At 38.6% G+C, this 25,148-nt stretch overlaps 2 protein-coding genes across 8 annotated transcripts in view; both read right to left on the reverse strand.

Annotated features, from left to right (window-relative positions):
- LOC144040095 (uncharacterized) overlaps positions 1-20,678 on the reverse strand; it is a 136,621-nt gene extending 115,943 nt beyond the window's left edge. The window contains exons 1-3 of the mRNA XM_077553913.1: positions 20,644-20,678; positions 20,379-20,438; positions 18,656-18,757 (exon numbers count right to left, since the gene is read on the reverse strand). Of these exons, the coding sequence (XP_077410039.1) occupies positions 18,656-18,757; positions 20,379-20,384 (108 nt within the window). The 5' untranslated portion in view covers positions 20,385-20,438; positions 20,644-20,678. The remainder of the gene's footprint in view (positions 1-18,655; positions 18,758-20,378; positions 20,439-20,643) is intronic.
- A 496-nt stretch (positions 20,679-21,174) lies between these two features.
- The window catches only part of LOC144040427 (uncharacterized), a 134,710-nt gene continuing 130,736 nt past the window's right edge, over positions 21,175-25,148 (reverse strand). For 5 of the 7 annotated variants that reach the window (XR_013289727.1, XM_077554599.1, XM_077554600.1 and 2 more), the window contains 3 exons: positions 25,045-25,097; positions 21,987-22,190; positions 21,175-21,911 (listed from right to left, as the gene is read on the reverse strand). The gene's annotated coding sequence lies outside the window, so the exon portion shown is untranslated. The remainder of the gene's footprint in view (positions 21,912-21,986; positions 22,191-25,044; positions 25,098-25,148) is intronic. The other 2 variants (XM_077554598.1, XM_077554597.1) reach the window with 2 other exon arrangements.

Here is a 25,148-nt window from a genome sequence, read left to right on the forward strand (position 1 = left end):
GAGGAGTGGGTCAGCTCACTTCCTCAAAGAGCCCTTTGTGGTCATCACTTCTCTCGGACTAAATTCCATCCAGCCCCCTTTTGAAAGGTGACATTGATTGCAGAAAAACCTGCATACCTCCCCAAAACTAGCAGATTCAAACAGAATTTTTTTTCCTCAAATGGTATTATGAGTGAAAAAAAAGAAGCAAAAGAAAAAAAGCTTGTCAGATTTATTCCTTAAGTTATAGCGGGCGGTGTTTGTAATGAGATGATTGCATGCTGACATCATTTTCTTCAGTGAATTCTGGGAAAATCCAGCCGGAGACAATGTTTTCACAGTCAATGTTCTTCTTCATTTTGTACGTACTCTATGTACTTCTTATGTTCAGATGCAGATTGCGAGACCACATCCGAAATATATACTGTATAGTGTTATATTTGAGTAAAGTATCGGACGTGGTATTGGCAAGTTTTCAAATATAGGTACTTGGGACTCATATGATCTGAAAAAAGTGGTATTGTTGGATTTCGATTCCAAGCAGTAGAGTTATGGGCAAGACATGAAATGTAGGCCACAGTCCCACGACTGTCAATTTTGCACGTTTGGAAAAGTGGGTTTAGAATGAGTAATAGTAAGACAGATGTACGTGGAAATACTTTAAGTATGACATGTACTTGGCACTGGACAGCTTGAAACATCAACAATACATTAAGCCTTGTTTTCATCACCTTAGCCAAATCTAATTTTGAACGACCATCTGTTGCTTCATATATTCAGCGATGAGGCACTCTAACTGTGAATCCCTAACAATGTTGAAACGGTGGCTGTAAGTGAAGTACCAGAAGGAGCCTTTACACTTTGGAAGATTCATGGGCTTACGAAAATGATATTGATTTAAGTGATAGAAATAAAATAGACACAATTTGATGGGTAAAGTGTGATACGGCCATGCTTATTATAACTGCACCATCAACCTTAAGAGCCCTGTGATAAAACACAATCATAGTCCACAATATCAATTATAGATGGGATCATGTGTACACTCCCTTTTTTTTTTTTCAAGCCAAACTGCTTACCATCAGTAAACTAGGTGAAAGTACTACTTAGCCAAATTACACAGCGGCTTTGTAAAAATGCAATCAGCTATTCCACCCAGTTGGACAGATAGTGATTTATGAAGTCGACAAGATGAAGGAAAGGATAGATGGGGAGATGGGGAGTTGTCCCAAACCACACAACCTCTGTTTATAGCTGGCAAAGAAAAATACAAGTTACACTGCATGCTTTTTTAAGAGCTATTTTGAGGTACTTTCAATGATCCTTCAGTCTGTTTTGTCTGGTTCTCGTGCCTGCTGGTGAAAGAATGGGTGTGTTTGGCGTTCTGGTCTAAGGGTCTTTGTTTGAGTAATAGATATAGGAATAGAGACTTTAAAAGGGATTCTAATAAAATGATATACAGTTAACATAACTATTTCATCACAAAATGCTATATAGTTTAGGGTTTGATGCAGAGATGGCAAATTTAGGTCCAGAAAGTAAAAACCCTGCCACAAGTTTGGCATTATCCCCTCGTGCTAGCTAGCTAGCGCACTAAGAGGTAAACAAGCACCCAGGGAGCTAGCTAGGGATCTAGCTAGCTAGCACCTGGGGCTAAACACAGTTTGGCATTATCCCCTTGCGCTAGCTAGCTAGCACGCTAACAGGTAAACAAGCACCCGGGGAGCTAGCTAGGGCTCTAGCTAGCTAGCACCTGGGGCTAAAGCCAAACTGTGGCAGGGTTTTTACTCTCTGGACCTGGATTTGCCACCTCTGCGTTGATGTTTTTGACAAAAAATAAATATTCCACGATACTTATCACAATGACTGTATCATTGTGTAATAATGTTAACACTCAAGGATGAGAAATAGCTACATAGCTCATGTTTTAGGCCACTTTATGGGAAGCTAGTAGAGATCTCTCAAATCTGAAACCTGTCCAGGAGTAATTCTGTTTTCCTGTAAATCGCTGCTTGAGCAAATTCGTGATCGATCGGACTTGCAGCCCTGGCAGACATCGGAAAACTTGGGCTCTCACCATAACTGGAAATAAGTGACAGCAAGAAAATGATGGTAAACAACACCAGTGAGGGCTTTTCAACTCTCTGAAAAAGAGGAATTGCAAAAAGTGGGATATTTTCCAGCTAACTTGTGTATAGTTTCTGCTTTTTAAAGCACACCCCTTTAATATGATTATTTAAGTGAAATTTACAACAACAACAAAAATTATATGCCAAACAAGCTACAGTCCTTGTAGAGTTCACCCACGAACAGATGTCAACACATATGCCACGTAACTCAATTGCAGATGAGCAGTCGCAGAAACGCAGCTCAAGATCCAGTCGTCCCGGATTGGGTTCTGTCTAAGTCGCTGTTTATTCATTGCTACATTATAATTTTAGGTTCTGCTTCTTTGGCTCCTGATAGCTCTTCTTCCACAAGTCAGTCCAATTCTGAAGCAGAATTGCCCAGAAGGGGCGGATTTTTATTTTTATTTTTTTTGTCGAATCTTTTGCCCTCAAGAGGAGTTCACAGAAACATAAGGGCAGTGGCAGACTAGCAATCTGGTAACCGCAAACCATCTCGACAAAACCAGCGATGATCCGCCCTGATCCTCCTCAACGGCACCCTGGCTGCGACTTCAAGGACAGACCGCAAGTGTGGCATTCGTCTACTGAAGAAAGTCATCCAAAGCTGGACATTGTGGTCCGCAGCACAATATTGAGCCCGTCTCACTACACACGCATCCCACCATGGACCTGCTCTATTTTAACGTTGACAGGTTTGTCGTGAAAGGATGATTTATGATCATGACCAATGGCGATATAATGCCCAAGGAACATATTTCCAGAGCCCCAATACATTTTTTTAATTTCAAAATTGGCTGTTGAATGCTTTTGCGTAAGACTGCAACTCCACGGGGCCTTTTGTTTGAGCTGGCAAGAGACACACTGCAATCATTAATACACTGTAGACAAGGTGCTGTGCACTGTGTATTAACCAGGTTGCTCCTGTTGACAGTCTTCTGCCCAGATTTAGTTAGAACTGTTTAGATTTAGTCATAACTGTTTTCATTTCCTCAGTAGAGCTGGGTGAGTGTTTAAATGATGTTTGGGGGAGCTTCCTCTATTCCCACACCAATGAGCCATTTGCATACCTGTCAACCTCTGCCGATAACTGCCCTTATAAATGATTATGATTCCCCTTACAAACCCCAAAAAAACCTTACAAACACCGTACGACGCATGTTTACTCGCGGTAACCAGACAGTGTAATAGAAATAACAAAGGTAATTTGCATACAAAGTCTTTTATTCAATTTAAAAAGTTTACAATGCAATAAACTGTGCCTTCAGTGCTTCCTATTGTAAGCCAATGTGCATGATTTAGCAGACTTTATCTGCTCTAATGAGGGTCTCACTTGTGAGCAACAGTTGTCACAGTTCAATTTCATCTGTAATAAAGAAGTAAGAGTGTCTGTTCCCATTGTCTTTCTGTACTCTGTATGAATTTTCCTCACATGGCTGAAAACCCGCTCGCTATCAGCATTACTGTGAGAGGAAGGCTGAGTAAAATTAGATACATCTTTCTCATCAGTGGAAAGCGATCCAGCCCCAAACCAGTTTTCATTTTGAACACATGAGGCCAAAATGTCTCTGGACGAATTGGTTGTCCATCCATGCGCATGTCAGCGCATTTTTTTTTCCCCGTACAAAAGTCGGTGTACGGCGTACATGATTTGAAATGGTAAAAAAACGTATAAAATACGTATAAAACGTACAAGTTGACAGGTATGCATTTGTCTGGGGTTAAAGCAAATGTGTTAATATGATTCCTTTGAAAGTCTTATCTTATGCTGGGTGACGTCGGGGCTGAGACCTACTATATTTCCGCATCAAAAGGCCATCTGTCAATGTGTATTGAATGCTGTAAAAGTCTGTCTTGGCTGGGGACATATGGTGGCTGGGGGGGTATGGGCTTGGGGGAAAAGGAGGCGTTGTAATACTTTTTCAAGATAGTATAAGAATGATAGGAGCCCGCTGAAAAGACGCACTTGCGAGAGGAACTGCAGACATTTGTCTGTAAACTTGTTTGTGTCCAGAATATTCTGTAAAATAAATCCTTCGAAGGACCTGTTCACCGATCTCCAGTCTGTATTCGGATAACCAACATTCTCACTACCCGAAAGAAAACGAACACGCGGCAGACAAAGAGTGTCATTCCAACACTCCCCACTGGACCATATTTAGTCATGGAAGGTGAAGGAAGTTGGGAACGCATTACCAAAGTCAAGTGGTGGTCATTAGGAGCACCAAGGACCACCCCAACACTCACCCCTCACTTCCTCCCTCAACACACACCTAATGACAGAGGTTAGCTAGCAAACTCAAGCAACATAACCTCCCAAGAAAGCAAAACTTGAGGCTTGCGACTCAAATATTCTCCCTTACTCTGCTTCTTCCTGATGATTTACCACCCACGATTGTTTGTTTGTGGATCTTGTGTATTGTTTGGAATATTGGTAGCAGCCCTTGAACTCATTTACATGGCAAAGTTTCTCAGTAGCTCTTGATTTATTGTCGGAAATCTGAGCTGCCGTCGCACACATGGTTCCACTTTTGGAACGATGGCTTAATTTGTTCAAAGCCCCGTTAACTGAAAGCCTTAACTGCCACCAAAAGCATCTGTATATAAATATTCAACATTAATTCACATACACTCAAGAATGTGATCTTACAATGAAATATTGTTGATCTCAAGACACTTATATGGTAATGAGCCAAAATATCTTCAGGTAAAATATACTGCGAGTCTTTCGAGAGACTCATTTCATTTAGTTATGAGACTGAAATAACTGAGGTTTGCTTGTGGTTGGCGTGTTTACCTACGTGCACATTCACACGCAGCTTCCTATAATTTTCACTTGCGACAGCTGAATGCCACGCATGCACGTGACCGCCAACTATGTAACAATTGTTTACGTAGCACAGACTTCGTAGATCATGATTGAATCCAGCCAAACACTATTTTGTAAACTATCACCTAAGGCATGTTAATCTTCTTTTGTGTTTATTTACATTGATAATGAGGAGAGAAAGTGACTGTCGAGGTTAAAACATGGATGCTGCACCAGATGTCACGACTCACTTTTAAGCCATTTTTTTTTCAAACGCTCTAAGGATTATTTCATGTCAGATAAAAATCGAGTCTGTTTTATGTTGTTTACTATTAATTGGTCAGTGTATTTTTTTAAATAAATAAAAAATATTTGTAATAGTGTAATATAATATGTAGTAATGTAACAATGTTATATAATATTTAAATGATTATTAATTAAAATAATATATAGATAATTAAAATGTGTCATAATAAATATAAATCATAAATAAATATAAATATAATAAATAAATAACAATACATAATAATACATATAATATGTAATAATGTAACATGTAATAGTGAGTATTAAATTATTTACTATTTTGTATACCAAAAAAATGGGGACACACAAAATGTATCTATCAAACAGGTTGTAAAGCAATGGAAAATTATAAGCAATCGTGCATAAATGTGTCTACTTTCCATTATGTTCCAAGTTACATATTGCAGGGGGCTAAGTTGCATCAACCTAAAATGACTTCTTGGACCAATTGTACCAACCTAAAATGATTTCTTGACCAGTGATTTGAAATGGTGTGTTGTGGAGACCCATAACTAGCCAAGGGGGAAATCATTCCCTAATAGAAAAACAGACTGTCCTGGCTGCATTGGCCATGTGGGCCAATACAAAAAGAAGGCATGAGTCACAATAGTCTGGGCAGGGCTGACATAATTTCCTGTCAGCCACAGTAGGTCTGGAATGTAACCCCTGCCCACACACACACACACAGTCAGTATTTGCAAGCTCTAACTTAAGTCTTGATGGGGTTTTGAAAATATTCTTAAAGCCAATCTCAAGGTTCTTCAAGAAAGGCTTTTGAGTGAAATTTGTTGTGCAATTAATGGCACTTTTAGTAGCACAAAAAAGAATAATAATAAGCCAAATAACCCTTTAAGATGACGATTTCCTTGACTGCTTGTTAGAGAAATGTGCTGTAATTCAGCCTTGTCAGATTGCAGGCTAATTCCCCTCCCCTCTGGTCCCACAAAAACAGGCATCGAGTGTTTTTCTTCCATCATGTCCCAGTGTGGATGGAACATTGGGTTGAATGCCAAAACGCTGATGTTACAACTGTGAACTGATGAAGTGCTTTTGCCATCCCACAGAGATGGAATGGAGAACACAATACAGTACTACGCTGAGATGATTTTAAGTGATCACAGTTACTCACACGCATGCACTGCCTAGCATGACTCACTAGTTTCACAACCAATCAGGACCGAGCTCCCTCCAGGTGGCTGGAAACTACGTGTGAACCTATAATGTAGTCATCACGGCTATATCTCTACAGGCTGTCTGCAGCGTGGGATAGACATCTGGTCAGGGAAGAACAGCGGTCGATGGTAGCCGATCATGCTAGGCTGGGACAATCCCTTCACTCCCCACGGAATAGAGATGATGGAAATCCAGGAAAATCATTCCGATGCTATGGCGTCAGTCAAAATGATTGATTTTCCTAAATACGAAGCCATACATCGCACCATCCATTTTCTATACCGCTTGTCCTCATTAGGGTTGGAGCCGATCCCAGCTGACTTTGGACAACCCAGCTACCCACTGGGCCATCCATCCATGCATGTTATACTTCAAACCACATTTTTTTTTCTTTTTCTGGAGAGCTCAGTATTGTTCATTCGGTAATTTTACAGATTTGACATGTCATCATCATTGCTCTCCTTTTTTGTATATACTTCATACCACTTATACCAAGTGTGGGCAAATTAGTCCCTCAGGCCTCAGTTGTTGTTTTTTTAATTCAGCCTTCTGAGCATTTGCATCATCAAGATTCCTCTCATATTTATTGAATTGAAGAGTTTATTCCCCAAAATTGGTTAAAAGTAAATAAATGTATTTCTTATTAATATGTTTATTGTAAACAGTAAAACAACAAAATAAGGCAACACAATTTTGTATAATTTTAATCATACATTTTATATAAATTTTAAACCAATGCCGCCCATTCATTTTAAAAATGTAATTAAATGTTTGCCCACCCCGACTTTATCCTGGTCACAGTTGCAATTGTTTTCCCATGATGTCATGCATTTCGCAACATGCTTGAGGCTGCCATTTGAACTGTATTACAGGTGTGTTCCAATGCTAAATAGAGCAATTCGATAGCCACCCACAGAAAGAAAAAAAAAGAGCATATTCTCTATAAACACATCTACATTTTCAACATTTATTTTTTTAGTCCAGTACTCTTCAGTAACACTGTCTTATAAAATTAGTATCTTATGTTCATGTTTCTGATTGTCGGTAACGGCAGCCAACATCCCGCTATGCTAACGTTAACGCTAGCGTTGAGGCTAAATTGTGTGGGGATTGTTGTCGTTTATGTCGGCTGCGTTTTCATCGCATCACGCCCTTGCCGCCGAATCCAAACTTTATCTTGACTGTCTTTTTACACATCTAACGAAACTGGAATATTTGTAAAATAGCTGTTATATGGGGAAACTAAAACAATTAATTCCAATAGTCTTACAATTTCAAGCCTATCGTCCTGAGCTCAACCTCAATCCAACAAGGCAGACAAACAAATACCGACCGCGTAAAAAAAAAAAAAATAGTATGTCTTAACCTAGGGCCACAATTGTGCCCCTGGTGCCATCTCAACAACCGCACCCTCCAACCCCCAAAAGTCAACAAAGCTGTCAAAACTAAATGAAGAAAAGAAACAAAACAGCACTAACGACACGTTTGCTTAGCAATATACACCTAGTGGCAGCATTAATGTGAATCTTTGGAGGAAACTGCAGAGATAATTAGGGTCAATTCTAGGTCAACAAATTTCCCTTTATACAAACTCAAACAGCCATCAAACTTTGCCCGTGCATAAAAATCCACATATAAAAAGGCCTTGACAAAGTCTGTTTGAATCCCGATGTCTAATTAACCGTTTGCTCAGTTGAGTTTGCCTTCAAAAGTTGGTGTGAAGTTGTAGTCAACATAATTAAAGCAGACTGCAAATGAAAGTGGAATACTTGATCACTGAGATGTGAGAGGCTGCGCATCTTGCAGCAGGTCTGCCACCTTGTGTCCATTTGAGGCCCTGCCTCAGGTTTCCTTTTAGATCAGAGGTTGTTGGCAAACTGGGGTCTCTGAAACAGCAGTGTCTGCGATTAAAAGGGTCCGCAAAAAAAATTTGCAACAATAATAAAAAATAGTCATCTTCCTTCAACTGAATCCAATTCAGCTGAATTTGATTAAGTCATTTTCCATTATGCAGGTCAGGAATTTTTAGGTTGAAACATTCACAAAACCAAATTACTTCAATGGCATTTAGAGGTCGTCATGTAATGTAATGTAATGGGTCACTGCTTTTGATGATTCAATTTCACCACATTGCACACAACATTTTTAAAGCAAACACTCAGGTGCAGGTAATTGCTTAAAACAAGCAGAATTCTAAAGGTTTAATGATTATATTTGTATAAAGCATGAGCGCTAATTCCTTTGCAATACACAAGGGGGCGCCAGTGAGCTGCAGATGGTTCTTCCAAACTCCCAAGCTGTTGTGCATGCCACAAATAACTGAGCTCCTAATTGATGATGTGGGTTTTAAGTTTCTGCTCCATTCATCGGGGGGCAAACTGGGTCATAATGTATAAACATCATTTAATAATAATGCCAGTTCATTAGTGCAATACCCAAGCAATCTCTTTCATCAGCTGTGTATGAGAATGCCAGTGGGGGGTTGAAAGCACATCGGGCTGGGGTGTCGTGGGGGAAATGAGGCGGAGTTGGGGATGGGGTGGGGGCCGGGATGGGGGAGCCCAAGAGTGGTAAACAGCAAACAGTTAATGGGGAATTTCAGCGCCTTCAGTGAATCTGTGATCACAACTGAGCTTCAACTGTAAATAAACGTTTTTCATCAGGAACCATTTGGGACTTATTGATGTCACAGACAAAGGCATAGATGGCAGGATGGAGCTTCTGCTTTGAGTTTCCTTAAACACGAGCTATCAGAAGAGCCCATATTTGATGATCGTTTTCAGATCCGCAACACATTTTCCTATAAAAAGAAAATACAGGCTTGAGGCGGACAAGTCGTACCGGAAATGATAGACTACGCGAGTAAAAAGATCTGACCCGCCGTGGCGGGGGGGGCTCTCCAACGTTTGCATCCAGGAAGATGTGATGGATGCCCGCGGAAGACGTGACGTGACGCCAAGTCCCGTCTGCGGCGTAATAGGATGCGAGGGATTCTTCTCAAGGTGGCTTCCAAATCACTGGGAGATGAGGCCACTTATCTAGCAACATTGTGGTCCTGGGAGGCAGCGGAATTGGCTCTTCGGGTCTGATTTATGGTGGCACCGCAGGCACTTTGCTGCCATGTTATTTTAGCAGCTTGAGAACGCTGCACACTGACTCGCATGGATGCCGAAGATGTTATATGCAAACATGGGCAAACGGGAAGCAACTGCGCCTTTTAACAAGAATGGCAACCAAGCAGAGCTCAACCCTCCTTTTATACCAGCACAAATGATACTAATTTCACACGTCAATCAGATTGTTTTCTCTCGGATTCATGGATTTGCAGCAAAATGTAACGGTTTATCTGAATCGATGTTGTTGTTTTTTTGTCCAACTTGTTAAAATACAGCAACAACTAATCAAAAATTCAAGTATGGTCTCCTAAAACATGGATTCCAACCATATGTAAGCCATTTAAGAGCAATATAAAGTACTGTACTGCAAAAAGGACAGTAGAAATGGTAAGAAAAAAATTATTACTTCAAATAAGCAAAATTATCTGCCAACAGAACAAGACATTTTTTACTTAAATGTACCTGTAAGATCCCAGTCCGGGCCAAGGGTAGACAATCTACCACTAGACCACTGAGCTGGTAGTGCATTTATTGAAAAGAGGAAAAATGAGCTTAGTAAATATAACAAACATGATTTTTACAAGAAAAAAAAGTGCGTACAATAAAGAGCTACACTGCACTTTTGTCTGATTGTTTCCAGACATGTATTTTTTTTCTCCCATTTATCTTATTCCTAGATATGCAAAATCTTAAAATAAGAAAATTCATCTTATGAAACCCCAGTTCAGGGCTTTTGATGTTGGTTAGTCATCTTAAAATGTGCAAAATGTTTGTTTTAAGCCTCATAGTGCTTAAAAAAGGCTGTTAACACTCAATACCAAGACTGCTTGATCAAATATGATAATTAAGTAATAAGTCTCTTAAAATGAGTAGAATGATATTGTCTGACAATCTTATTTTTATTAAAAAATAACTTGTCAGAGCAAAATAAACAAATTTAGGTTAAATGTAGGAAATTACTTAAGATTTCAGTTTTTGCAGCCATGCTATTATTGGCAATTATAAAAACTTTTAAAGGGGACTTCACTTATTCACCTATTCGCAAATAGCTGTCTTTGTTCATCTGTCTATGCCAGCACCGTATAGTGGCAGCCAGAACAATCAAAGGCTCTTTCACTAGGCATTATTATTGTTTAGTGGGGTGTCACTGATTTGTCTCCTTGGCTCAATAAAGGTTTCAAAATGTTGCTACAAGCTAACCATGGAAAAGGCACTCTTGCGTCTAACGGCATTAAGACATCTTGTTTCCTGTGCAAAGGTTGCCCTTAAAAGAATATTAAATCTTGCTGCAGTTAAGTAGAGTGACAAAGTATTCAATTGTTCAACAAAGAATTCAGGATATTTTGCTAGTACGCATTACGATGTTTTGGATTTTTGGCCAACTCGTCCCTGAACACAATACCCAAATAGTTGAGAATAAAACCCATTGTCTATATGCAACCAAGCCTGCTTATAATATCATCATCGAGTAAAGTCTGTTTTGACATGTTCATTTTCGGTAGATTGGACACATTAACAGGGTTTTTATATGCCAAGTCATGCCTTACGAGTTATTGAGAAAAAAAAAGAGAGAGCGCAATGATGATGACATGTCAAAGAGGTAAAATTACCGAATGAACAATACTGAGCTCTCTAGAAAAAAATAAATAAATCTTCACTTTTTTGGGTCAAATCCTTCAATCATCTGGTAATGTAAAGAAAGATGTACAGTATACAGTTGGTGTCAGTCGGGCAACAGATATCAAAATGAAAAATAGGGAGATGGATGCAAGAGTGAGACGTCCCACTTCCTGCAGGCACGACGCCAAACTCCCCCCCCCCACGCCCCCTTATCTTCTCAATCCCTACAATATGCTTTCGGTGTGATTTTCCCGCGGTTGATCCAAACATATAAGCAATAACAGATAAAGTCCTATCGGCAGTCATCCCTTCATAAGCTCCATTGCCAGTGCCGGCCGCGGGAGTCATTCATCTCGGCCAGACAGGACAATAAGCAATAGAGATGATGACAAGTTGCAATGAAGTCACCATTTTTTTTTTTTTTTTTTTTAGGGCTATCAATATGAATACATGCCAAATACAAGAGCATTATTGGGAGATGGGGAGAATATTGCCAATTTCAAACATTAATAACACGTGAAATGAAATCAATGTGGCTGTGAATAAAGACGTTGTTTTCAATCCTGGTCCACTTTATGGTGTAGCTGAGCTGCCCGAAGTGTAAGAACGTGAAAAAAAACGGTATTGACACACTGATGGAAAAGAAACGCTTAACTCTATTTATTAAGGGTTCAAGTCTGCAAGGCCAGCACAAGCGACCTTAATGGCTGGCATAGTCCGTATTCAATGAGAAAAGTGAACGCAATGACCGCTATTTTCCTGATGAATATAAATCGTTATCATACATTTTTACAAAGAGAAGCATGGTCACAATTTTAATTAGCTTTCGCAGATGGAATTCATTTGACAAAAGATATATCATTATTCATTGTGTTTGCGGTTTGCATCCAATGTGAACTCAACGAGGTTGACTGTCTTTTGTCACCCAGTCAAACAGGACTATGGGGGGGAAGCGGTTCCGATCCGAGTTTTGACTACATCAAAGAGTATTCCACTTTTCTAACAGATGGCGAGACGAAATGAATCATGCACCGGGCGTCCTTAATGCACCGTCACTCGCCGTACCCTTGTGACGGTGCAGAATGTATTCTGTAAAAACATCACAGACCCCTTAAGAGACACCGCAAAGATGACTGCGACACTGACGGACTCATTTTGCAAGGACACGGGAAAGAAAAAAAAAAACGGGAAGTTTGGTGAGCACTTGAACAAATGGTTTCACAACAGGTTTGTGAATAATGATTAAACTTAGCTAAGTTCTAATGCTAATTGCCGCAAAACGGAAACAGATAGAAATTTACTTTTTTTTTTCCTGATGAAAGAAGAGACTCTTTGTTTTGGTAGGTTCCATGTTTTTATAGCAATAGATCACCATATTCTGTAGGCCTTGTCAGTCAAAATCCAGTAAAACAGCCGGGAGCGAAGGGGGTTGCTTCAGTGAAAATAGCTGGGAGTGAATGATTGAACATTAAACACAAATAAATAAGGGATGTCATGCTATGTAATGATTGACACTGACAGCCCCAATTTCCTCAAATTTCAAATTTTCTGGAAAGGAACACAAAGTAAGAATCATGTTCGATAAATTCTAGCAATGCTGAATTATTTCTGTCCCTGGCTCCACTTTTACCAGCCAATATTTTGCTGCCATAAAAACTTTAATAGAACAATAATTTGTCTTGACAAATTTGCTATAGGTGATAAGTTTGGTGAGCACTTGAACAAATGAACGACAATCTAAAAATATATATATTTTAGATTTACCTTAAATGAACCATCATCAAATAGTGTCTTTTTGTTAAAAATCATAGCTAATGATCACCACGGCCTTTTATTGATTTTTGTATGGATCACTCCAACAATAGCAGAATCGACTGACTAAAAATACTTTGCAGAGTATTGGCTTTTGCTGTGAGTGATTACGAGGGAAATATGAATATGAATATGTCAATTTCAAAGTCTTATCAAGTGCTGTGTGAAGCGGCATTGCATCTGTACAAACACAGTCATCTGGGCTCATCAACGTTCATTTCTAAAATAATAATTGAGATGTAAATCTCATTTGCGCCGCACATAATTGATCATTGATGATTCATACAGTTTTGTCAGAGGTTTAATTCAAGTGCAGTTGATGAATAAAGGTAAGGCAAATTATAAACAAAGGTATTTTTTAAAAAATAAATAAATAAATATATATAAATAATAATAATACAGGGATGTGATTTGACCAAAGTGAAATTATCTGAAAATTTAGCCGGGGGTCTGGGGGCCGCTGGCACCCAGCTAGGTCCAGGGCAGTGCCCTGGTGGGGGGGCAAGGGGGGCGAAGCCCCCTGGAGCTCATGGGTTTTCCGTGTTTATAAGTACTTTCAATGCACTCACATGACAAAGAAATAGACAAAACAACAGCATAAATTTTCAATGTATATTGAACTATCCCATATAAAATGGCAGTTTTAGTCAACTCAAAATCAGTCACATTCAAAAACATTGGACTGCCTTTGCTTTTAAAAACTATCACTGAGAATATCATCATATCTAACTAATGTGATTACTAAGTTAACACATAAATAATGTTGAAGAGTTCAAATTTCATGAACAAATAATTGTATCATGACCAAATGAAAAGTAACTCATATTAGAGCATACCACAAATGTCTTTGTTATAGCAGAAGATGTTATCTGTCGGAGTCATGTGCATACACAATGAACTACTAAAAAAAAAAAAAAATAAAATAAAAAAATCGATTTTTTGGGGGGGGGGGATTTGTGGGTAAAAAAAGCGGAATTCCGCGAATTAGCGGAAAAATCACATCCCTAATAATAATAATAATAATAATAATAATTGACCAAAACTCTACACAGTGTGGATGCACTACAATATTTGACAATATTTTTCATGTGGACTGAAAACTATTAATATTCTGCTGACTTATTTATTGACATTAGAGGCGCAGTGGCGCACATCACCAGCAGGGGGGGAACTTTGTTTGGTTTGCCTTCCTCTCATGGTTGGACTCATAATGTGGAAGGGATGAAATGTGTTTTAATCGCTACTATTGCGTAAAGTCCAATTATGGCACAGGCCATATTGTGATATTGTTAGGCAAATCATTCTACAATTCCCGCACAAAGGCTTTTTTCGTAGATGTGCTTTTTTTTTTTGTCTGTGTATATTTCCTCAGGATGCTCTAACGGTATTCAACAATGTGGATGGAGATTAGCTGGTTCATTTTGTTTTTTGGTTTCACGCCGCGGAGAATCTCGATGTGGTTGGGACGACGAGCGCGGCGGGAGGAACGTTGTTTGCGAAAGTCACGCCGCAGCCGCTCTCTGAGGTACGCAACCACTTTACATTACAAAAGAGGGAAGCAGCGGCAGGGAAAAAAAAGTCATTATTCACCTGATCTTTTCCATTCAGTCGGACAATCTAACATCGCGGGTTGTTCATTTTTCCTGCCTCTCTACGTGAAATGATACTGAATACAGAGCTGACTTAATAAGGCAGACGTGGCTGGCTGTCTGAGCACCACCAATCAACATTCCACCAGAGAGGGGCAAGAAAATGGCATACCAATTAGGAAGCGGTTATTTTTTTTTACTATTCACAGAAAATACAGCGCATGGGGTTCTTTTTTTATTTGGAATTCGATAGGATCAGTAGGATTTTGCAATTTGGTTGAATTTAGTGGGCGAACTGTTGGACAATCTCCCCCAAAGCATGTTGCGCAATGAAACCAATAATCTCAAACATAGCCTCAAGCGCAACCGTTATCGCTTGTTAAATAATGTAAGATAATCAGCAAAGCAGGCATTTGCCTTGCAAGAGAAGTGTAAACAAATCAGTGTTAATCTATAAAAAAAAAAAAAAACGTGATTTAGTACTTTCAATATAAGTACCTTTTAAAGGTAATAAAAGGAATAAAGTACTCATAAGTAGTGTGTTTTTATACCGATGTTACCCATACAATCAAATGTATCCCAAATATGCTTCAACAATCAACCCCTCCAAGTTTTCAAGAACATGTTAAAATAATACCAAAATTATTAGGTAAGCAAGTAAGTATGCATTTTGCTGTAACAAGTTTTGCTCTGACCAGTCAATCAAGAACGGAAAAATGTTGACATTTAAAAAAATAATAATAATCAAAAATGTAAAAAAAAAAATAATAATAATTAAAATAAATATGTTTTGCTGATGTTAAATTTTTGAATAATAATGATAACACTTTTTTTTTAAAGAACTAAAATAAATATATATATTTTTTTCTCTTCTTTTTTTTAAGGAAAAATGCTGGCGTTATTGTCGGTCAGTTAGCTGACCCTGTGAAATGATTATTCTATTATTTTTTTAAATATATTTTTTAATCTGACTGCTTAAAGTTAACAGTCCCATTGCTCTATATATATATATATATATATATATATATATATATATATATATATATATATATATATATATATATATATATATATATATATATATATATAGTTTATGTTACTTGGGCCAGCCCGGCAGATTTGATCAAAAAGGCAACAAACAGAGGCTCGAATCTGGTTGGACAAAAAAAAAAAAAAAACTGAAACGCCACCTCCATGTACTGGAAACAGTGTAGCCAAGCGAAACACTGCAATTTCATGGACCAAATATAATTTTGGTCGTAAATATAGGTCGGTCCCACACAGAAGAAGCAGTAGTTGTTTGTTCAAATGGGAGTACATTCCAAAATTTGGGAGGAACTGACTGCAGACCGCAGTGCCTTACAGGACAACATGATATTTACCCAACCATTACGGAGGATCCTGACGACTGAGAGCTCTGTCAGTGACTATAAAAAAATGGTGTTTCTGGATCCTAAAATGAACTCTTTTACTGCCAAAGACGTTAAATGACGTTCTGCAAAAACCTACGGAGGAGCGCCAAAGACGTTAACAGCGAGCCAGCGCTTGAATGAAAAAAAAAAAAAAAAAAAAAAAGGGCCCTACCGGTACTAAACTACTTGGAGAGAGTTTTGTTGAGACGTGCAGAGAGAATAGTCAAGACGAGATGCATTATAAAAGTTTTGACATTTTCTTACATTCTCTCCAATGGACTCAATAGTCTGGTAGGTTTGCATGGCCACACTTGGTTTGCAGCCAATCAGTGACTGTTCAAGAGCAGCTAATCACTGTTTACGTGGCGCTTTGCAGCAGCAATCACTTTCCATGCAACTGATTCGACGTGGACCCGCACCGTGATTAGTGCTCATGTTACAGCGTTCGTTCTTGCTGTGCTGAACGTAGGCAAACACGTATCGAGTAGAACTTTGAAGGATTTTATTTCTCAAGCTCATTTTTAATCCATGTTTGTGACAGGCCTGATTATACAAGGACCACTTCTCCCGTGTTATATTTAAAAAAAAAAAAAAAAAAAAGAAAGAATCCCAAGGCCACTAACTGCCCTCTCGGAAAGGAATGAAAATACAGTGAATTTCCAGTTCATTGAGTGCACTTACTCACAAATACTGAAAATGAAGGCGTCATTTAATGAATTCATGTATTAATCGCGGCTGGCTGCAGATGTTCTCGTGCGCCACCTTCGAAAAAGGTCAGACTGCTCGTTTTCCAGTTAGACAACACATACTAATTATTGAAACAATGAACCAATGTGCCTTGAATTCAACATTTCCGTCGCTCAACAGTTCCACATCGCTTGGTTCAAATGATGCAGAAGGCTATATATGCGCGTTAGTGAAATGGGACAGCAGTGATGGCCAAATCGGGTTCGGATGGTCCATGAATAGGGTGGAACCCTCTTACAACCGTCAAAAATACCTTAACCTCCATTTTTTTAGGTATTTTGATTAAAGCTTGAAAGTTGACGTTATCCTGTGATAAATATCAGCTAAATCTAAAAGAATGTTTCGGCAATCCAAAATCAGGTTCATCAGTCGAGGTAGTAGGTGTATGAAGGAGCATCCAAAATGGATGCCAGGTCAGAGCATGGGCATCGAGAGCAGAAGGACTCCTGTCAGGGAACTCGTCTAGCAACCGCTCTGGCGTGCTAACAGATGGCCGCGCAGTCTGAGCGGGACGGCGGGGTCAGCGTTATTTGCATGTCAAATGACACTCCTACACTTTCTGTCCTCATCCGATGAGTAAAGTGGGACGGATTCTCCATGTCAAAGGTACAGTATGGCGACGGAAGATTTTCATCTATTTTTTATTTTGACTAATAAACATAACACGGGTGTTGTTGGACTAGGGGGCTCATGGGTTTAAGACCTCTTGGTCAATGTGTTATCAGTATTACAGGTGTTTTTATTTCATTTTCAACGGCTTCTATGTTAGGCTATTGTATTGATACGTGTATAGTTTCTCCTACATACAACGTTGCTGAATAAGCCCTGCTGTGTATAGAAATTGCCTAATATCTATTTTTAAGTAGTTTATTGTGTAAATGGACCACAAACCATCATCTGACATTACATTTAGAAATAAATGGCGTGACATTCTTGACTTACCTTAGTTCTCAAGATACTAATAATAATTTACTGATGATATCATTCAAACCCAAAAACGTGTAAATACGTTTTTTAATATACTTTGTTCTTCACTCCCAAAAACATATTTATACGTTTTTTTATGGTTGTTGCCCGCCCCTTCCGTTTTTTTTTTTTTCCATGCAAGAGCATACAGAAGGCTTTGAAGCAGCATCTGACATGAAGAGGTAGCTAAAAGCAGTGGTAGTTATTACCAAAATACAGCCAGCAGGTGGCAGCGGAATATAAGAGATCAGCCAGGGCCATGATGCAAAAAAGCTCTTTTCCCATATGTTTTTAACAGGTTTGTGAATAATGATTAAACTTAGCTAAGTTCTAATGCTAATTGCCGCAAAACGGAAACAGATAGAAATATACTTTTTTTTTCCTGATGAAAGAAGAGACTCTTTGTTTTGGTAGGTTCCATGTTTTTTATAGCAATATATCACAATATTCCATAGGCCTTGCAAAACCAGTCAAAATCCAGTAAAACAGCCGGGAGCGAAGGGGGTTGCATCAGTGAAAATGGCTGGGAGTGAATGATTAAACATTAAACAAAAAAAAATAAGGGATGCCATGCTATGTAATGATTGACACTGACAGCCCCAATTTCCTCAAATTTCAAATTTTCTGGAAAGGAACACAAAGTAAGAATCATGTTCGATAAATTCGAGCAATGCTGAATTATTTCTGTCCCTGGCTCCACTTTTACCAGCCAATATTTTGCTGCCATAAAAACTTTAATAGAACAATAATTTGTCTTGACAAATTTGCTATAGGTGATAAATATTCCCGCGAGAAGACGCTCTATGAATAAAAATCATGATGCTTCTGTCAGCGTTCCTGCAAAAATCATTTCACTCCGGTTCGTTTTTTTTTTTTTTTTTTTTTTTTCATGACTGTGCGTAACGATGATAAAAGACGCACCCGGATCGACGCCTCGCTTTAAGGCCGACTTTTCCTTCTCCTTCACGGTTACGGACAATAAAATTTTTAATGAACTCACCCTCGCTTTTTCCCGCTTCCATAGGATAAAGAAGATGGTGGCCCCCGCTTTTCTGGTTTCTCTCCGTTGCTTCTCACCTGTGGCGCGCTGCTCAATCGCCACCTTAAATCAGAGCAGTCAACTGTTATTTATACTCGTGCTCTTGTGGTTCCTTTCAGCTGACTCGGGGAAATAACGACAAACATAAATAGGGATATAAAAAAAAAAAAAAAAAAAAGGATGTCTAGATGCTTGAGAGGACAGACTGTGGTGTGAATCAGGTTATTAAAGGCTGGCCATGAGGTGGTGTCATTATGAATTTATGTATTCATAAAGAAACCTGACAGTGGGCCATTTCGGTGCACAAAAAGTAGCCCAAGATCAACGAGGTCGCTTTTTTCGTAAAACTCAGCTTTTAATGGTTGGCATACATACTTGAATGCAACGTAAAGCACTTTGTTATTGTGTTTATTTTTGTTTGCATTAAATTGCTATGGTACTATTTATTTATTAATTTGGGAACTGGGTGTTGGTTTTATTTTATTTTTATTCATCTTTTAAAATGAAAATGTGTGAAACTCTATCGCTGTTACTCCCCCCATTGTGCTGTACACATTCCTCTTTTTTTTTTTTTGTGAGAAATAAACTAGAAAGACAGCTCTTATGTTCCATGGCAGCATACCGCAATGTAATGACCTTAATTATATGACATCATCTGCCCGTACCAAACGGAACTATTCCGCTTAAAAGCTAGCGCCGCTACACAAGCTAAAGTTTCAAGTATACGTCTTGCAACTGTCCACTCTGACTCGATATATTCTGCCAAGTCCAACTCAAAAAAGATAAGAGTGAGGACGAGCATCTCAAATAGATAGCGTGTTGAAAGGAGAGAAAAATACCAGTGCTCCTTATAAGCAAATACACGGCTGAAAAAAAATAACAAAACTCATTTCAACGTCTTAATGAGATGGAGCGCATGTGCCTTATGGGATGGAATGAAAGATAGCAGATTGATTTGGAACCAAACGTTAGCATGTCATTTTGTTATTTTTGGGTTAAATGGGAAACGGAATAGGAAAGTGCAGCCTTTGAAGTAGTTTTTCGCTTGATAATTCACTCTGGTATAAGAGTATGAGAGAAGAGCGATTCAAGAGAAAAGTGTTCTCTTTTGAGGTTTCAAAAGGTAAGCGATGTCAATCCGGCTGCTCCGGCTATAGGGATAACAACTAAGTGCTTGGGATAAAGCCTCGGATCAAACATGTCATTCAAGGGTTCACTTTGTTTTAATTTGGATTCCTTGTTTGGTTTGGAAAAAGTAAACATTCCGGAATTCCAGTTGAAATCAATAGGAGGCAGCACAACACCAGAAGCTGCGACATCATCCCTTTTGAAAGGGCTTTAAAAAGTCATTTTCAACCAAAAAGCTACCATAATGTGTCATAGGAGATCATCAGCAGCGCGGTGGCACAAAAGTTAGCCACACTAGCCACAAGCTGAGCTGCACTGTGTTTGTTTAAAAAATATATTTGTGGCAGTTAAGAGTTTTAATATGTTTTATGGAAGAACCAAAATAATTTCACTTCAACATGTATTTTATATTTTGTAATGTGTTTATATGTTTAATAAAACAACCAAATAATAATAACAATAATAATAATCACCACATCATATCACTGCAGTTAATTATAATTTTTATGATAACTAGTTTTGAACAGAAGTCAAGGAAAATGGACTTTATCCTTACCTTCATCCCCAAGTGCTTTCTCAGTTGTGCGTCAAGAACTGTCTGTTGTGAATTTGTGTCCTAAAAATAAAGTTAAATTGAATTGAATAACGCCATGAATCTAGTGGCTTTCCACGGTTGACACAAAATGAGAAAATATCACACCTTATTCACAACATCGTATTCAGCAGTCTTCAAATTATGTACTGCTTACTCACATTTACCGTTAGTTTGAATATATTTCGTGCTTTTTTTCTTTCGTTTTGAAGCATTGTTTTATGTTTACCTGGCTGGAGGAACGCCACTTTCTGGTTTGAGCCAGACAAACGGACGAAGCGCGGGAAGAAAGGAGCTTTAAAGCGCATACAGACCGTACCAAAAGCTCCAATACCACAGGGGGGGTTGAGGTTTCTTTCTATTATTTTCAGCTATTTATTAGCATGTTTTCTCCCTTATGTTTCTGAAATGGTCTGATCGACGTGTGTTGCCCCGATTTCCCATTGATAGTTGATTGTTAGTCATGTTTTCATAAATCGATCATATGCTGTTGTAGGAAATGTATGTTGTATATTATATTAATTAGGATATTATTTACATTTTCTACAGTTCATTCAAAAATGCATACATAAAAATACTGTAAATTAAACGTTTGATTTACCATTTAAAAATTATATTTTTGCCCCATACCTGTAATAGGCAATATAAAAATAAATAAATAAATAAATACAATGGGTTCAACTCAGACCCCTCTCTTTCTTTTTAAATGTATACAGTTTATTAAGGAAATACAACAAATAATTCATAAATGGTCTGGACTAGCAGAGTTTAAAGTTCCTTTTGCACCTGTAGCAGCATACAGTAACATGATGAACATTTTTTTTTAGGCATGAAAAACATGTATTTTAATAGATCACATTTTACAATATGTATGAAAAGGAACAATGAAAGTATGATCAATTAAGTACGAGCTATGATAAATCCGAATTTAAAGGGGAAGTCAACCCAAAGCTTTTCTTTATACTAATATGTTATATGTGCCCCATTAATCGATATTCTGATTAATATTGTGTTTGTGGAATACGAGTTAAGCAGCAAAATCAACCCATTTTTAACTACGTAGGCTTCAGAAAACAGGTGAAACGTAATCGGTCGTCATTTGAGCCCTGAGATAACAACTGTGATATCATTCTCAGTCAAGTGGCAAAATGGCTACCCCGAGATGGGTAAAAAAAAAAATGGGTGTATTTCATATACCACAAACATAATCATCAGAATACCATGTTTAGACTACTGGGCTGCATATTATTGTAAATTCCTTTTGACTATAATTGGGCATAAATATGAATTTGACTGAAAATGTATAATTCATAAAGTGAAATGACATTTCCAAAAACAGGCAGGGAGTGTGACTCTTACACTATATAAAAGTGACCTGTTTTTCTATGGCACTGATTAAAAAAAAATAATTAAAAAAAAGCAGTGACACTGTAGACGGAAGGCAAGTTCCGGCCTGATCCTCACTCCGCCCCCTGCACGCCCTCCCCACGGCGCAGCCTGCAAACAGATAGACGGTTAAGGCACTTTGACATGAAATGCAGAGCAGATGGCACTCTGTGGGTGGCGTCGGACCGTCTCTGATATCGGAGGCCATGCTGCGTGAGGCCGGGTCCGCCTTGATTGGTGTCTGCCTGACCCGCTGCTCGCTTGATTACCAGTGTCACATGCGGCGGCGGGGCGGCGGGTCTCCTTGTTTGTGTGCTGACGGCGTTCCTTGGAAAGTCGCTATCGGCGTGGATTGAGCCGTGTGGCTCGTCACATCGTGGCTTGACAACTCTGGTAAAAAAAAAAAAACAACAACAACAACAATTGTGCAGACCGAGGGAGAAGATCAATGCTAGTGTGCGTATTAACTCATTCACTGCCATTGACGTCTATAAACGTTAAAATTCATTTGAGCTATTTCTATTAGTTTAACATTTTTTCCCACTTTTGTTAACAAGAGTATGAAAACCTAGACATTTTTTTAATAATTTATTTTTTTATTTTTTTTACTTTCTTTTTGTTGAAAAAAAGAAAATATTATTAAAAATTAGGGGGGTCAGGTATTTTTTTTTTAATTATTGTAGTTAATTGCATGACTTCAATAGTTAACTCACGATTAATCACAAATTTTCTATCCGTTGCAAAATTTAGTGAGTGGGCAAATTTACATATTTCAAACCGCATATATGTGTAGGTGCACAATACGTCAAAAAAGGGAGAGTGCCTTCTTAATTTTTTAACCCCAAAAGCCTGAACCATAAAATATATGAGAGAAAATTCTGATTCTTTGTAAATATTAAAAAAAAAAAAAAATTTAATCAACTTCCACATATGACTTTTGATTTGTGTCATATTTGATACATCCGGTCACAATGGTTTAAATTTGTACATTTATAACTGTCAAAAATCTAATAATAAACAGACATATCAAACATATTAGTGTTTCCAAAAATCAGAAAGCCGAAGAAAGTCAGAAGAAAGCCATCAGCTGGGTGATGCTGCCCTCTAATGGACTATCCGTGCAATGCATGTGTCAGATCATATACAGTACGTGAGGGTTTTAATGGGGGGGGGGGGGGAATAATATTATACTCATGAAATAGAGGGCTCAAAATGTTTTGTATTTTATATGATACAATTAATTGGCTTTATAGGGTTAAAAATCAAAAAAATCAAAAATTAAATTAAAAGTAGCCATTATACAAATAACAACAATATATCCCCCTTACAACTTGCCTTCACGCCTGCTGCTAACCAGCATGTCATCACTAGTTGAAAATGACTGATTCAATCGCTCGGTGTTGAAATATGAGCGGCCGTGGGCGTTTCTGACATTTTGATCCCAATCGTTGATCCTTTTGGGAAACGTCAGAGAAGCGCATAAATGTTTGCTTTATGTAAGCGATCCATCAGGTCAGCCATTTACGGCCCCGTGCTCATTAAAAACAGCTCCATTGTGCCATTTCCGATTCGCAGGTTTTTCAGTTGGCAGGTATTGATGTTGCTATTGATACTCTCGATACCAGTAATCAAACCAACAAACGATTTAAAAAAAAAATAAAAAAATGTCCTGGCTTCATTTTGACTGAAAGATTGGAGACTTACGTTTTACTGACGAGGCGAAATGTTCCACGCGGGCTCCGATGCATTTTATTTCATTATTAATTCTTCAACAGAATAGATGATGAAGCCGACGAAAACGTTGTGACGTCGTCGTCTCTTGTGTCATTCTTTAAAGCGGAGTTCAGTCACTAAAAAGAACGAGGCCGCCTCCCGCAGCTGATATCCCCCCCCCCCCCCTCGGGGAAGTGGAGTTTGGAATATTGATGCGTGTCGGCATATGATGGATTTTGTTCACGCCACATAGCAAAAAGGCAGTCAAAGAAATGTGAGCCCACGGGAGATCGATTACATAGTCCAATCTTGCAGTTAGTTGTCTTACATTTGACTAGAATTAATAGTTAACTCATGAGTAATCACAAATTTGACGTGTGTTCTAAATGTACAATAAAATGTACAAGATTTTTTTCCTCCTAAGTTTTCATACTCTTGTTAACATAAAAGTGCGGGGGGGGGGGGATTAAGATGTGATTTGTGTTGGTCATTTTTCTGCCACTAGACGGCATCATTGCATTTGTATGACGTTGGTGACAGCTTAGTGCATTTTTTTTTCATATTAAGAGCTATCTCATCTTTAACTTGATGTAACTTGTATTTAACATTTTTTTTTTTTTTTTACCCTAGTCTCCACAAATATATGCATTATTATTACATTTATTACTGCAAAATTAAGACATGGACGTGTCTGTTGCGAGTTGTGAGTTAGAATTAAAAAGATGTACTGTAATGTAAAAACGAGTGTGATATCGATTTGTGTTGAGGTCATTTTCCTGCCACTAGACGGCATAATTGCATTTATAAAACGTTGGTGATATTTTTCTTTTCATGTTAAGAGCTATCTAATCATTAACATGAAGTAACTTGTGAAATTTTGTACATTTTTAAAATAATTATGAATGTGTCTCCTGCGTTGCGACTGGAATTCCCCCAGTTTGGGTTTTCCAAGTAAGGGGCGGTCATTAATCGTGTATTTCAAAATTGACGCACTAATTAATGAAGTAATCCTGACGAGGATGCAGTTTTTTCTTTGTTGACGTTCGTCCATTTCAACCATGTTTGTTATTGTACACAAAAAGAACCTCATGAATTGAGTTCCATTGACGGCAGACATCGAGCTTTTAAAATGAAAGCCTCCTATAGCATTGAGCTGTCCACAAAACATCTTCCACCAGGGACCGCGCAGCCCGGCAGCCCTCGGCTCAGAATGGCCGACACGTCACCGCTGCTCTTGCCTCTTCGCCGCCCGCTCGCCGGCGCTCGCCTTTCGCCGCCACGAGCAGATGTCGCGCATGCCTCCTAGCAACCGCTGCAGCTGCTTCGCAACCGGGCCCGAAACACAACATCCGCGCGTACTCTCGCACCTGCTCTACTATAGCGCTTTATTCGGCACCCACGAACATGCGCGTATAAACACTTAATCCCCGCTGAAAGCTGAACATGCATAAATAAAGAGCATCTGCCGGGGGTGTTTGGTAAATATCAGCCACGGCGGATCAAGAATGTGAGCAGGTATTAGCCAACTCACGCAATTTGCATGTTCATCCGTCGGAAAATGTCACGTCCCTGCCTCCACGTACGCTGTAAAAAAAAAAAAAAAAGAGAGAGTAATATTTACTTTAACTCTTTCAC

Source organism: Vanacampus margaritifer, chromosome 20 (genome assembly GCF_051991255.1).
Source record: "Vanacampus margaritifer isolate UIUO_Vmar chromosome 20, RoL_Vmar_1.0, whole genome shotgun sequence".
In the NCBI taxonomy this organism is placed as follows: Eukaryota; Metazoa; Chordata; class Actinopteri; order Syngnathiformes; family Syngnathidae; genus Vanacampus; species Vanacampus margaritifer.